The 12,533-nt window shown below is 47.8% G+C and overlaps 1 protein-coding gene across 1 annotated transcript; it reads left to right on the plus strand.

Annotated features, from left to right (window-relative positions):
* The first annotated feature begins 10,915 nt into the window (after window positions 1–10,915).
* Window positions 10,916–12,224, plus strand: LOC147417611 (uncharacterized). Its single transcript, XM_086507352.1, has 3 exons — window positions 10,916–11,152; window positions 11,274–11,355; window positions 11,435–12,224. Exons 1-3 carry the CDS (start codon window positions 11,086–11,088, stop codon window positions 12,150–12,152), a joined length of 867 nt encoding a protein of 288 aa, XP_086363478.1. The 5' UTR covers window positions 10,916–11,085; the 3' UTR covers window positions 12,153–12,224.
* Window positions 12,225–12,533: the final 309 nt, after the last annotated feature.

Genomic DNA, 12,533 nt, shown 5'->3' on the forward strand with positions numbered 1-12,533 from the left:
TTGGGTGTTGGACAAGACACTATCAACACTATCTACACTGATAGGCAGAGCGCATTGGTAGTTGCGAGGAACCCAGTTTTTCATGTTCGCACAAAGAACATTGAGGTGCATTACCACTTGTCAGGGAGAGGCTCTCAGAAGGAGAGATCAGCTTGGCTTATGTGCCAACACATGACAACCTTGCAGATATTTTCACAAAGGCATTGTCTCGTGAGAAATTTGAAGCTTTCCACAAAGCTTTGGTCTTACTCCCCTTTGTGGACTGAACATGTCCTCAAGGCATGGCACTTCCCTTTACTCATGTGCCAACTCTCGTTCACTGCATCACTCCAGGGGGGATTAGTTACCATATACATGTGGTAGTGATGTGTGTGAATACATTAGGACTGCTGGGGCATTTTTTTTCCTCTTTAGGAGGTTTTTCCCCCCGTGCATTGTATACACGCCCATTCATTCTAGGGCTATCTATCTTTCCATTGCAAACTAAGTAACACACTCTCAGTTGTGTGCCTTGAGCTTCCTTTGTCTTTTCCAAGATGCGTGCATTTCTCTGCAACCCTAATTCCAACACTTGGTCACTTATTTATTGATCTCTTTCCATTGCATGTGGTTTGGATGTGCCCATTTTGATAGTCGTTGAGCAGTGTGCGTCGCTTGGTTGCTGTGCCGACATACCGTGCACTAGAGATTTCATGCATTGAAATGCATAAACAGCTGCTTGTTGTTAATCATCAAGTGCTGGTCTCGTCCACTACATAACACGTCATAGGCCCCTTAAATCATATCACAATTGATGCAAAAAATAAAATCACGACCGACTGAAACAATTGAACCACAAGACAAATGACTAAAGATAATTGATCCGATTGAAATACAAAACAATGGATGCGATTGAAATACAAGACATGACTCATTGAGGTGAATCACCCCAAATGGCGATAATAGAATTCAATACAAATGAAATACCTAGACAACAAGACAAGCGTATAGCACAAAAATATTCAGGCCGGGTAAAAAGATGGCGCAAGTTCAACAAGCGGTCGTTGGACAGTAAATAAACTTTGAAAAAGATCAAAACATATGATGCGTTTCTTTTAGTTTCCCGCTCTCTTAACTTCATCCAACAGTTTAGTTTTGTCTGAATGGTCCTCATGATGTCTTGATCGGGGTGGTAAAATACTTCTTCTGAAAAATAAACTTTCCTACTCTAGAAGTCTATCAACATGTCGAATAGATAACCTAATTCATAAATGTCACTTGATTTTGTATACACATCTGTGCATCATGGATTATATATTTCTAGAGCAATCTACGGTCGCTTTGCAATCTCTCCTTCCCCTGCTGATTGTGCCTTCAAAACTGCAAAGTCTGATTGAGCGCTCGGATGCAAATAATTATTTGACACACGCTTGTTTGGAATTCTAAGCATCATGCCCCAATCAATGATACCGATGCGAGGTTTATATGCATAAGTGAAAGGGTGCAGGTCACTGTGCACTATACCAGCCGAGTGAGCAGTCGCAACACCATCAATTAAAGCCTGACAGATTGCTGGCATCTGCTCAAGCACTACTTTGATCCGTGTAGTCTCTATCTCTGGTAATTGATCATTTACTGGTGCCAATGACCTCCAACCGTGTTGTAGCCTGCGCATGTGGTGTTTGAACGCTCCGGTGGCGAATGGAAAGCGGCACATCATGTCCCCCAAGGTGCCCCATTGTAGTATGAAAGATTGTGATCAGGGAGCTTCAGTGGTAAAGCCAATGCATCTTACAATGGAGGGGTGAAGTGTTTGCATTCCTTGCTTTGTCTAAACGCTGTCAAATTTTGCCTCACTCCCTCCCTTGTAGCATTTTCCTACATATGTAATGTGCTCTGGAAAGAAAGAGATACCTTTAATGGTGTATAATGTGCACACACCAAAAGAGCCTGCTCCAATCCTTGTACCTTCTACCAAGGCCTCATGGGGAATGCCAATTAGATGAGCACACTTGATATTCAATGTCGTACGCAGGATTGTGCTAATCCCGTTCCCGTTCCGTTGGCATCTGATCAACCACCCACAGCCGCTTGCGCATCTTGGGCCATCTTCAATCCCTTCGCTAAGGAATCTTGGTTCTAAGCTTTCACCCACTTTATCTTGACCTTCAGTTCCTCCCATAATTTGTCCCAGAGCTCTAATTTTTTCATATCGTAAGTGGCAAGGATATCTTCCTTTCAATCTTTGCAAAGACTTTCATATTGTCCTAACCTTGTGGTGGGGGTCAAATTCTCGAATCCCTGTTGGAATCAACAACTCATATTGGCCTTCACCTCGCAGCCTACGCTTTGCGTTCTCCCATATAATGCTAGCGAGGTCTTTAATGAAGACGTCGCTTTCACTAATCTACTGTATGCGACCATCTGTACATGATGATATTGCCAAAATACATTCTTTTTGAATGACGTTGGAGAGGGGGAATGGGGGAACAAACCCAGGACAAACACAAAGGCCTCTCTATAGCCCAGGGTATTCACAACACCCCTATCCTCTCCGAAAACACCTTCAAACACTCAACTCACACTAGCAGACCACTGCCTGCTCGATTACCACTGCTCACACACTCCACAAAACCACCACACAACGCACACCTGTTGCCATGGCCTGTCTCCACCCTTACACACACTCACAACAACTCAATCTCACTCTCTCACTCAAAACACCACCGGTCCGGGGGGGCACACACTTCCACATAGCCGGCATCGAGGAGAACCATGAAAGTAGGAGAAATAGAAGGGGGGAAGGGAAAACAACAGTAGGACGAGGCAACGACGACTCGGTTGCAATCCACAAAACACCTGTACAAACTCACACTGCTATAAACATGGCCATTTACACAAGAAAAATGAAAAGGGCTTGACAGGCACACTCCTCTGTCCAAAAGCTCCACTTTGCAGGCTTCCAACGGGCTCCACAAGCCAAGAAAAAAAGCCCCTAATTTGATCATTTTTTGACTTTTATAGGGTTGGGGGTTCAATTTGGGAAAGTGCCCTTTGATTGGTCCATGGGCACCCTTTTTTGGTATCTTTTGGGAAGGGGGGCACCGCCTTGATCTATCTGCTCTCTTCTTTTCTCTTTTGCACTTGGGGGGGGGGGGGGGCATTAGCGATGTCGCTATTGCCCCTTGGCATTTTTTATTTTTTAGTTTTGTCCTTCAATTTTTACCCTCTTTGGGCTTAGCCTTGCACTACTCAATTTTTGACTCTGACCTTCTCCCTCTATCCGAATCCTCCTTGGAGCTTAAACTTGCACTACCCTTTTGGTTTGATTTTGGACCCGACACCCTCCAATCTTCTCTCTCTCTCTCTCTCTCTCTCTCTCTCTCTCTCTCCTCTTCTTTCACCACTTTGGTCCCCTTTTTGGTCCATGCCTTTTGCCCGCACAGCCTTTGGCTTGGCTTTGCACCCTTTAATTTGTCCGGACGGCCTTTTCTCTTTGCCCCTTTGCCGCTCTCGAACTCTCTTCTTCCTCTTTGCTCAACCGCCGCGGGACCGTCCCCTACCCCTAGCAATAGCGATGTCGCTATTGGGTAGCGGGTCCTTCTCTAAAAGTGTGGCCGCCTCAAGGGCCGTGTGAACTGCACCGTGTCAGGCGAGCGCACCATGTCATCCCCGGCGCCACCAAACTTCCACGCGCGGGCGCCACTGCGCCGCCCCACCTCCAAAACCGCCATGTACCACCACCGGCCGCCCCGCAGGGCCGCGTTCAACCAACGCAGTGTCGTGAGCGATCGCCGCCATAGCCCACGAGTTCAAAGAGCTTCTTTGCTTCACACTTAGAAAATGGGCCACGCCCAAGTATTCTACCCCAAACCTCCGCCAGTTGTGAGCGCATGTGGCACTAATGCATGCCACGTGTCAGCTGTTGGGCATACCCCCTTTTGAATATCACCCAAAGTTTCCAAAAACTTCACCAGAAACTCCTTAAGGGGCTCCCTTCTCTTGGCCCTGCCATGCTTCACCTGGTAATTGGAGCTCCAAGCCGTCGAATTGCGCCGAGTCCCCACCGTGTGGGGCCAGTGCCATGCAAACCTCACCGCCCTTTGACTTCTCTGAGTTCGCCGTCCGAGGCCGCCAAAAAACGGGAAATGTATCTGCAAGCACTCAACCGCCGAATTGCTCCATTTTTGTCCACACTGTAACTCAATGCTCAAGCCTCAAAATCACAAGCCGCGACTTCCTGCTGACTCCACACGACTCCCTTTATCACCGAGAACTTTGGCGAGGCCCAAAAGATGCCACATGGTGCATTTTCCGATGCGGTCAAGTGGGCTCAGACCCGGCCCCTTGAAAATCTTCAACTGACCATATCTTGCTATCCAGAGCTCCGATTCGCAATCCGAAAAGACAGGCATGCTCCACAACTCAAGCACTACACGTATCCGCTCACACCTGCCTGGGCCACCTGCCCCTACTGCCCTGTCCGTCGGGGATTTGCTACACCTTTTAACTTTAAACCGCAATATCTTGAGCACCAAGGCTCCGTTTGACAAGCCGCCTAGACCGGCTTGGAAAGCACACTGAAGACCACATTCTAGGACATAAAATCCACACCTTGGGCACAGAAGGCCACCCACCTGCTTGGCTCTTTGCAGCACACCTTTGGCCTAAAAAACCACTTCAAACATACACCCCCGCCATCCTTGGGCTGCCTAGGGCCTTGGTACCTGCCCTAGCCTTCTGCACTGCACTCACCTGCCACCTTTGCCTGGCATAGACCATCTCCTAGCTCGTAACAACTTTGGCTGCACCATCATTGCCCACCCCCTCATTGAACATTTATGTTCAACCACACATGGCCTTATTGCACTAAAACACTGCACACCAAAAACAGACTCTCTGTACACTGCAAATCCACCTAGTGTATGTACATAACTGGCACCTGCTACCCGCTTTCTTTGCTCATGTGGGTTTCCCAGCCCCCTGCTTTACCTATTATCAACCGCCTGGGTTGAAAACTTTGCATTGGTCTCTTCCATCCACTTGCAGCAATCCTGTATAATGCCACACCAAGGCACATATCCAACCACATAGCCAAATTGCCAGCATCATGCTTCTACCACTCCAAGCACTTCTTGGCAAACTGCCCACTCGCAACAAATCACCTTCAAGAACATCAAATAGAGTACCTTCGTGCTCACCATCTAGCTCAATCAACACTCGCGACCTACCTGACCCGCCCTCCCATCCATGTAAAGCTAGATCCTCGTCTAGCAGATCCTGTACCTACTCAACAGCATACTGCACAGCCACGTTGATTAGCATTCCCTTCAACCACCACTCACATACCTCCTTACAAAGCTTGGACACCACCTTGGAATCCGCATCACCTGTTATAGAGGGCATTAACTGCATAGGAAGCACCTCCTTCTTTAACTCTGCTCTGCCCTTCTCACCTGTCATGAACTCAATTCCAGCATCGTCGAGCTCCTCCTCGTCAACTGGCTCTTCAAGGTCAATAAGCACTGCTCGAGCTCCTCCTCGTCAACTGGCTCTTCAAGGTCAATAAGCACTGCTTGATTGTCCACACCTTTTAGCAAAACTTTGCACTTGCTGCACCACTATGGCATATTCCATAGCTATCTTCATCACATGGCCATTAGCATGGCACTGTACATCAGTTTTACCTGCTCCTCACCACCTGTAGGGCTAGACTGCTCCATTTGGTCTTCACTAAGCACTTTGGCTTGCACTTCATGCTGCTCCTTGCACATATTCACTGCCTCTCCACTGACATGTAAGAGGTCAAACTCATCATACCTGGATTGAGACGATTCGGTCTCCCAACTCGTGTCTGCGTCCATAGAGCTACTGTCACTTGACCCAATCTCCTCTTCAGTTTCAAGCTCGGGAATCTTCTCTAGCTTCACTGCTTCAACCTCGTCTACAAACCACACTCCTTGCTCTTTACCGCACTTCAATGGAGCGTCAACAGCTTCACTCGAACTTGGCAGCACATTCTTTGCCCACTCTGGAACCACCTGCACTTCCTCCACAACTGGAATCACCCTAGCTGGCATCTTCGGCATGGGAACCATCCTGTCTCTTTGCAGCCAAAGAACTCTTGGTTCTTCTCGCACCTGCACTTCTCTTTGCCTCACCACATCACACTGCCTTGGCTTCACCGCACTTGGCAAACCTTGCCTAGCCTCACGCTTCTTCAAAAATCTTCTTGGTTCGCCCTCTCGCTAGAGCTACCACTTCTTCATATGACATTGGACCATCTATCTCCACCTTATCTTGCACTTCTTCATGCAGGCAATCCATGAACTTACACAATTTCAAAAAACTGACATTTTCTGCAGCAGTTACCTTGATCAACGTTCCCCATGTGGCTTCGAACTCCCACTCGAATGCTTGAAAATCTCCCTCCAAGCTTTGCTTCAACCTGTCCAGCTTCCGCTTTACTTCATCTCGCTGCGCATCCGCAACAAATCTGCTTCGAAAAGCCGCCTCTAGGGCTTCACAATCTGGTTTTTCTTCTTCACCAAGACTATCGAACCATAGCTTTAGTTTACCACGAACCAGGAGCGGGAACACCTGTACCGCACCATCTTCTCTGGATAGACCGCTTTCCAATACGAACAATCCGTAGTCTTGAAGACAAGTTTCCGCCTCCTCAACCCCATTGAAAATGGGAAATCCCATCCAAGCCATCACTAGCAGCACCTGCTCTTCAAAGGTCGCACCTTTGGCATCACAAAAATCACTGCTTCGACTTCAACTAGGAGCATCAGCATACTCCTCAGTGGGAGCACCAGAAGATGGAGAGGGGGAATGGGGGAACACACCCAGGACAAACACAAAGGCCTCTCTATAGCCCAGGGTATTCACAACACCCCTATCCTCTCCGAAAACACCTTCAAACACTCAACTCACACTAGCAGACCACCGCTTGCTCGATTACCACTGCTCACACACTCCACAAAACCACCACACAACGCACACCTGTTGCCATGGCCTGTCTCCACCCTTACACACACTCACAACAACTAAATCTCACTCTCTCACTCAAAACACCACCGGTACGGGGGGGCACACACTTCCACATAGCCGGCACCGAGGAGAACCATGAAAGTAGGAGAAATAGAAGGGGGGAAGGGAAAACAACAGTAGGACGAGGCAACGACGACTCGGTTGCAATCCACAAAACACCTGTACAAACTCACACTGCCATAAACATGGCCATTTACACAAGAAAAATGCAAAGGACTTGACAGGCACACTCCTCTGTCCAAAAGCTGCACTTTGCAGGCTTCCAACGGGCTCCACAAGCCAAGAAAAAAAGCCCCTAATTTGATCATTTTTTGACTTTTATAGGGTGGGGGGTTCAATTTGGGAAAGTGTCCTTTGATTGGTCCATGGGCACCCTTTTTTGGTATCTTTTGGGAAGGGGGGCACCGCGTTGATCTATCTGCTCTCTTCTTTTCTCTTTTGCACTTGGGGGGGGGGGGGGGCATTAGCGATGTCGCTATTGCCCCTTGGCATTTTTTATTTTTTAGTTTTGTCCTTCAATTTTTACCCTCTTTGGGCTTAGCCTTGCACTACTCAATTTTTGACTTTGACCTTCTCCCTCTATCCGAATCCTCCTCGGAGCTTACACTTGCACTGCCCTTTTGGTTTGATTTTGGACCCAAACCCTCCAATCTTCTCTCTCTCTCTCTCTCTCTCTCTCTCTCTCTCTCTCTCTCTCTCTCTCTCTCTCTCTCTGTCTCTCTCCTCTTCTTTCACCACTTTGGTCCCCTTTTTGGTCCATGCCTTTTGCCCGCACAACCTTTGGCTTGGCTTTGCACCCTTTAATTTGTCCGGACGGCCTTTGCTCTTTGCCCCTTTGCCGCTCTCAAACTCTCTTCTTCCTCTTTGCTCAACTGCCGCGGGACCGTCCCCTACCCCTACCAATAGCGATGTCGCTATTGGGTAGCGGGTCCCTCTCTAAAAGTGTGGCCGCCTCAAGGGCCGTGTGAACTCCACCGTGTCAGGCGAGCGCGCCATGTCATCCTCGGCGCCACCAAACTTCCACGTGCGGGCGCCACTACGCCGCCCCGCCTCCAAAACCACCATGTACCGCCACCGCCCGCCCCACGGGGCCGCGTTCAACCAACGCAGCGCCGTGAGCGATCGCCGCCATAGCCCACGAGTTCAAAGAGCTCCTTTGCTTCACACTTAGACAATGGGCCACGCCCCAAGTATTCTACCCCAAACCTCTGCCAACTGTGAGCTCATGTGGCACTAATGCATGCCACATGTCAGCTTTGGGCATACCCCCTTTTGAATATCACCCAAAGTTTCCAAAAACTTCACCAGAAACTCCTCAAGGGGCTCCCTTCTCTTGGCCCTGCCATGCTTCACCTAGTAATTGGAGCTCCAAGCCGTCGAATTGCGCCGAGTCCCTACTGTGTCGGGCCAGTGCCATGCAAACCTCACTGCCCTTTGACTTCTCTGAGTTCGCCGTCCGAGGCCGCCAAAAAACGGGAAATGTATCTGCAAGCACTCAATCGCTGAATTGCTCCATTTTTGTCCACACTGTAATTCAATGCTCAGGCCTCAAAATCATGAGCCGCGACTTCCTGCTGACTCCACACGACTCCCTTTATCACCGAGAACTTTGGCGAGGCCCAAAAGACGCCAGATGGTGCATTTTCCGATACGGTCAAGTGGGCTCAGACCCGGCCCCCTTAAAATCTTCAACTGACCATATCTTGCTATCCAGAGCTCTGATTTGCAATCCGAAAAGACAAGCATGTTCACAACTCGAGCACTACACTTATCCTCTCACACCTGCCTGGGCCACTTGCCCCTGCTGCCCTGTCCGTCGGGGATTTGCTACACCTTTTAACTTTAAACTGCAATATCTTGAGCACCAGGGCTCCGTTTGACGAGCCGCCTGGACCGGCTTGGAAAGCACACTGAAGACCACATTCTAGGACATAAAACCCACAACTTGGGCGCAGAAGGCCATCCACCTACTTGGCTCTTTGCTGCACATCTTTGGCCTAAAAAACCACTTCGAACATACACCCCCGCCATCCTTGGGCTGCCTAGAGCCTTGGTACCTGCCCTAACCTATTGCAGTGCACTCACCTGCCACCTTTGCCTGGCATAGACCATCTCCTAGCTCGGACCAACTTTGGCTGCACCAACATGCTTAATAATTTTCTTTTTATCTCGCGTCATTTTAGCACTAGACAATAAAAAACAACATATCAAATACAATTTCATGGGTTCACACTACACTACCACTCTCACACTAGTTCAGACAAACCATAACCATGACTTGAAGACTTTAAAAAATGCACACGATTATATTGATGCACATTGGAAAAACATTTCACTGTAAAGTGCAATATTTACTATGGTGAAGATTCTGACTAATAAAACTGGAAAAGAGCCAGTATGTCTGTTTTAAGTGTGCTCACACAAGAGAATCAGACTATGAAAAATATACAAAAAGGGATTAAAATATGCATCTAGATAAGAGAACTCAATTGTAACTTGTAAAATCTAACTTTGGGCTAAGCCCCTTTGTCCACACCGGTGGTGAGGAAGAGAAGGTCTCGTGTTGGAAATGTCACAAATAATTTGATGAAAAATGAAAGGTCCATAAAACTACTTCATGTACCATAATAAGCAAAGAAAGTTTGAGAGGTCCCAAGGCACACAAAATGTGGTCCCATAAATATAAGATTGGGTGGGCTCCAATAATTTTGTAAAGGAAAGAGTGAGTGTGAGCACACTCATGCCAACTTTGCTACTAGCGGCCTTATTTGAAAACCTCTTGAGATTTATGAGCTATATCAAAAAGTAGCTTCTTGTAGAGTACTCACAGGGAGTACTCACTGATCTATCCTTGGAATTTCTCGTGTCGATCGATTTTCACAAAAGGAAACAAATTACTAGGCAAGGAACGGTGAGGCTTGAGAATCCATAGTGTTCCTCGTGTTTCATAGGCACTACCTGTAGAATTCTCATGATCTCGTGTGTGACTTTCCATTTTGCAAGCAATAGTGTTTCTTATGGGCAGCCACATAAGTATGAGGCTCAATGATAACATTGAGAATTGTAAGAATGTGTTGTCCATGCAAACGCATGTAGAGCTTATGGTTGATGGTGGATTGAAGTAAATAAAATAGATTTATGGTTCAAATCACCATGCTAATGACTTGTGCACACTAGATTCTCCTTTTTCTACCGGCTCTATTACTAGACAACTACTTTAAATAATATTTGCAATCAACGATCAAGATAGAGCAAGTGAGATTCTGCCTCCGTCGCAGGAATGAGGACAAAAAGGACGAGTTTTGAAAGTTTTCTTAATGGAGGAATAGCTTTTTTGGACGGGACCCTTGATAGCTTCTAGTCAATGTCTTTCAGTACCTTGACGACTATCAGAGTCCCTTACGAGTGGGTCCACATATTGTTAGCGCCAACCTCGTAAAAGCAAGATGTTACTTCCCAGAGAATTTTAGATTCTTCACGTTTTCGAATGTTTTTTTTTTCTAGTTCTTGCTTTAGTTTAGCTATTTTTTACGTTACGCTGTCTTGCGACTCATTGGACGCGCTTTATTTTCTCTCTTTTCAATACACACCAAAATCTCCTAATGAGTTTCAAACCCGTGACCTTATCGTCATTGTGCTAATGATCTTATGGTCATTAACACAATCCTTAGATGATCAACCCAGCTAATGGTGTCTTCATTTGTGAGAAACCAAAGTTCAACATGTATCCTACTATCTCAATACAGATCCTTATTAATGTTTTTGGGTTTTGAGTTTTTTTTTTGTGGGGGGTGGGGGCCACTCGGGCGGGGGGATTGGCTCTTTTTGCCCCCCTTGTGGCACAAGCAGCGTAGGCAATTTTTTGTGCATAGAGTCTAGAGCGACGTTAATCAGCCATGGGCAGTTGAAAAATTTTCTTGGTGTCTCTCTCTCTCTCTCTCTCTGTCATCGGATAGGTATCTTGCGATTGTTCCTTATACAACCTCTCTCTCTCTCTCTCTCTCTCTCTCTCTCTCTCTCTCTCGCCGCACGCTTGCAGTGGAGAAATTCATGATGATCAACGAAGATCTCGCGGTACTGGATTATGCGGCTCTCTATGCAGCCTGTGGATTGTCAGGTATCATCGGTTTCCTTGCGTATATAATGCCTGTACTACTGCGTACGTATAATAGATAATGCCTATGAATTGTCAGGTATCATCCTGCTAATAAGTCTATACTGGTGTTTAATTTGGGCAGAGGAGAACGTTGAGACTATGGCTACGGCAACGGCTGCAGCAGCATCTGGTGGCAAGACACAGCCTTGCACCAAATTCTTCAGGTGTGCTCCTCAGCAGTCAATCGGATTATAGCATTAAAGAAACTGAATTATAATAATAATTGGATAGCTGTATGCGCAGTACGTCGGGATGCCCCTATGGAGAGAGCTGTCACTGCCTGCACGTTGTGCCAGGGGGAATTGCGGCGCTGGGCATGCAGGTCATGGTGCCACCACGCGGAGTTTTGAAGCACCAACAGCAACAAGTCCTACATTTGAACGATCCCAGTCTCACCGTCAACGGCTACAAGACGAGGCTCTGCAACCGCTTCAACACGTCGGAGGGCTGCAGGTTCGCTGACAACTGCCACTTTGCACATGGCGAAGCCGACCTGCGCCGTCCTAATTTCGCCTGCAAGCTGCCCACCACCACCACCTCCTCCTCCTCCACCCATCATCTCATGAACCTCCTCCACCCACCCGGCCCGCCTTCTCACAACATCGTCCACGCCACGATGCTTCAGTCCGCAGATGCCGCCTACAACACTGTTGCAACCAGCTACAATCCCACGCAAACGACTGCAGCGCCTGGCGACGACAGCGTCCACTACAACGCTCCCTACACCACCGCCTCCTGCTCCTTCACTTACCCATCGTCCATTACCAGTTCCAGCCCCTGCCCTCTCCACCTCTATAACGCATTCCCGCCTTCTACCGCCGCCTACAGTACGTCAGCTACCCCCTTCTCAGCTAATTCTATCGCTGACTGCGTCAGCGCAGAGCCCACTCCTCCCGGTGTCACAGTCCCTGTCCCCGCTACGTATACCACTTCCCATGAAGCTGCTCTCATGACTGCTTAGATCCACATTGCTCAGAATTCTCCCACGTTAATTAGTGTTGTAGAGCACATTCTTTCTTTCTCGTTATGCTATAAGTTGATGGATCACTGTTTGTCTTCGTTTGCATAATCATAATTTGGTTCTTGCTATAAGTGCTAGTAAGCAACTTTTTCATATATTGAAAGGCACAAGAAGATTTAGATATTTTCTCATGTAGGAAAACGGAGCCTTTGTCAGTGGTTTTCATACATGCATAACATCATGAGCTTTTGCTCGAGAGGCACCGCATACCTAGCTAGGTACGATTGGGGGCAGGGGACCGCCGGCTCCGTGGGGGGCCGATGGTCCCTTGCCCCCAATCATACCTAGCTAGGTATGCGGTGCCTCCCTCACAAAAGCAAA

Source organism: Adiantum capillus-veneris, chromosome 30 (assembly GCF_014529385.1).
Source record: "Adiantum capillus-veneris isolate H3 chromosome 30, ASM1452938v2, whole genome shotgun sequence".
In the NCBI taxonomy this organism is placed as follows: Eukaryota; Viridiplantae; Streptophyta; class Polypodiopsida; order Polypodiales; family Pteridaceae; genus Adiantum; species Adiantum capillus-veneris.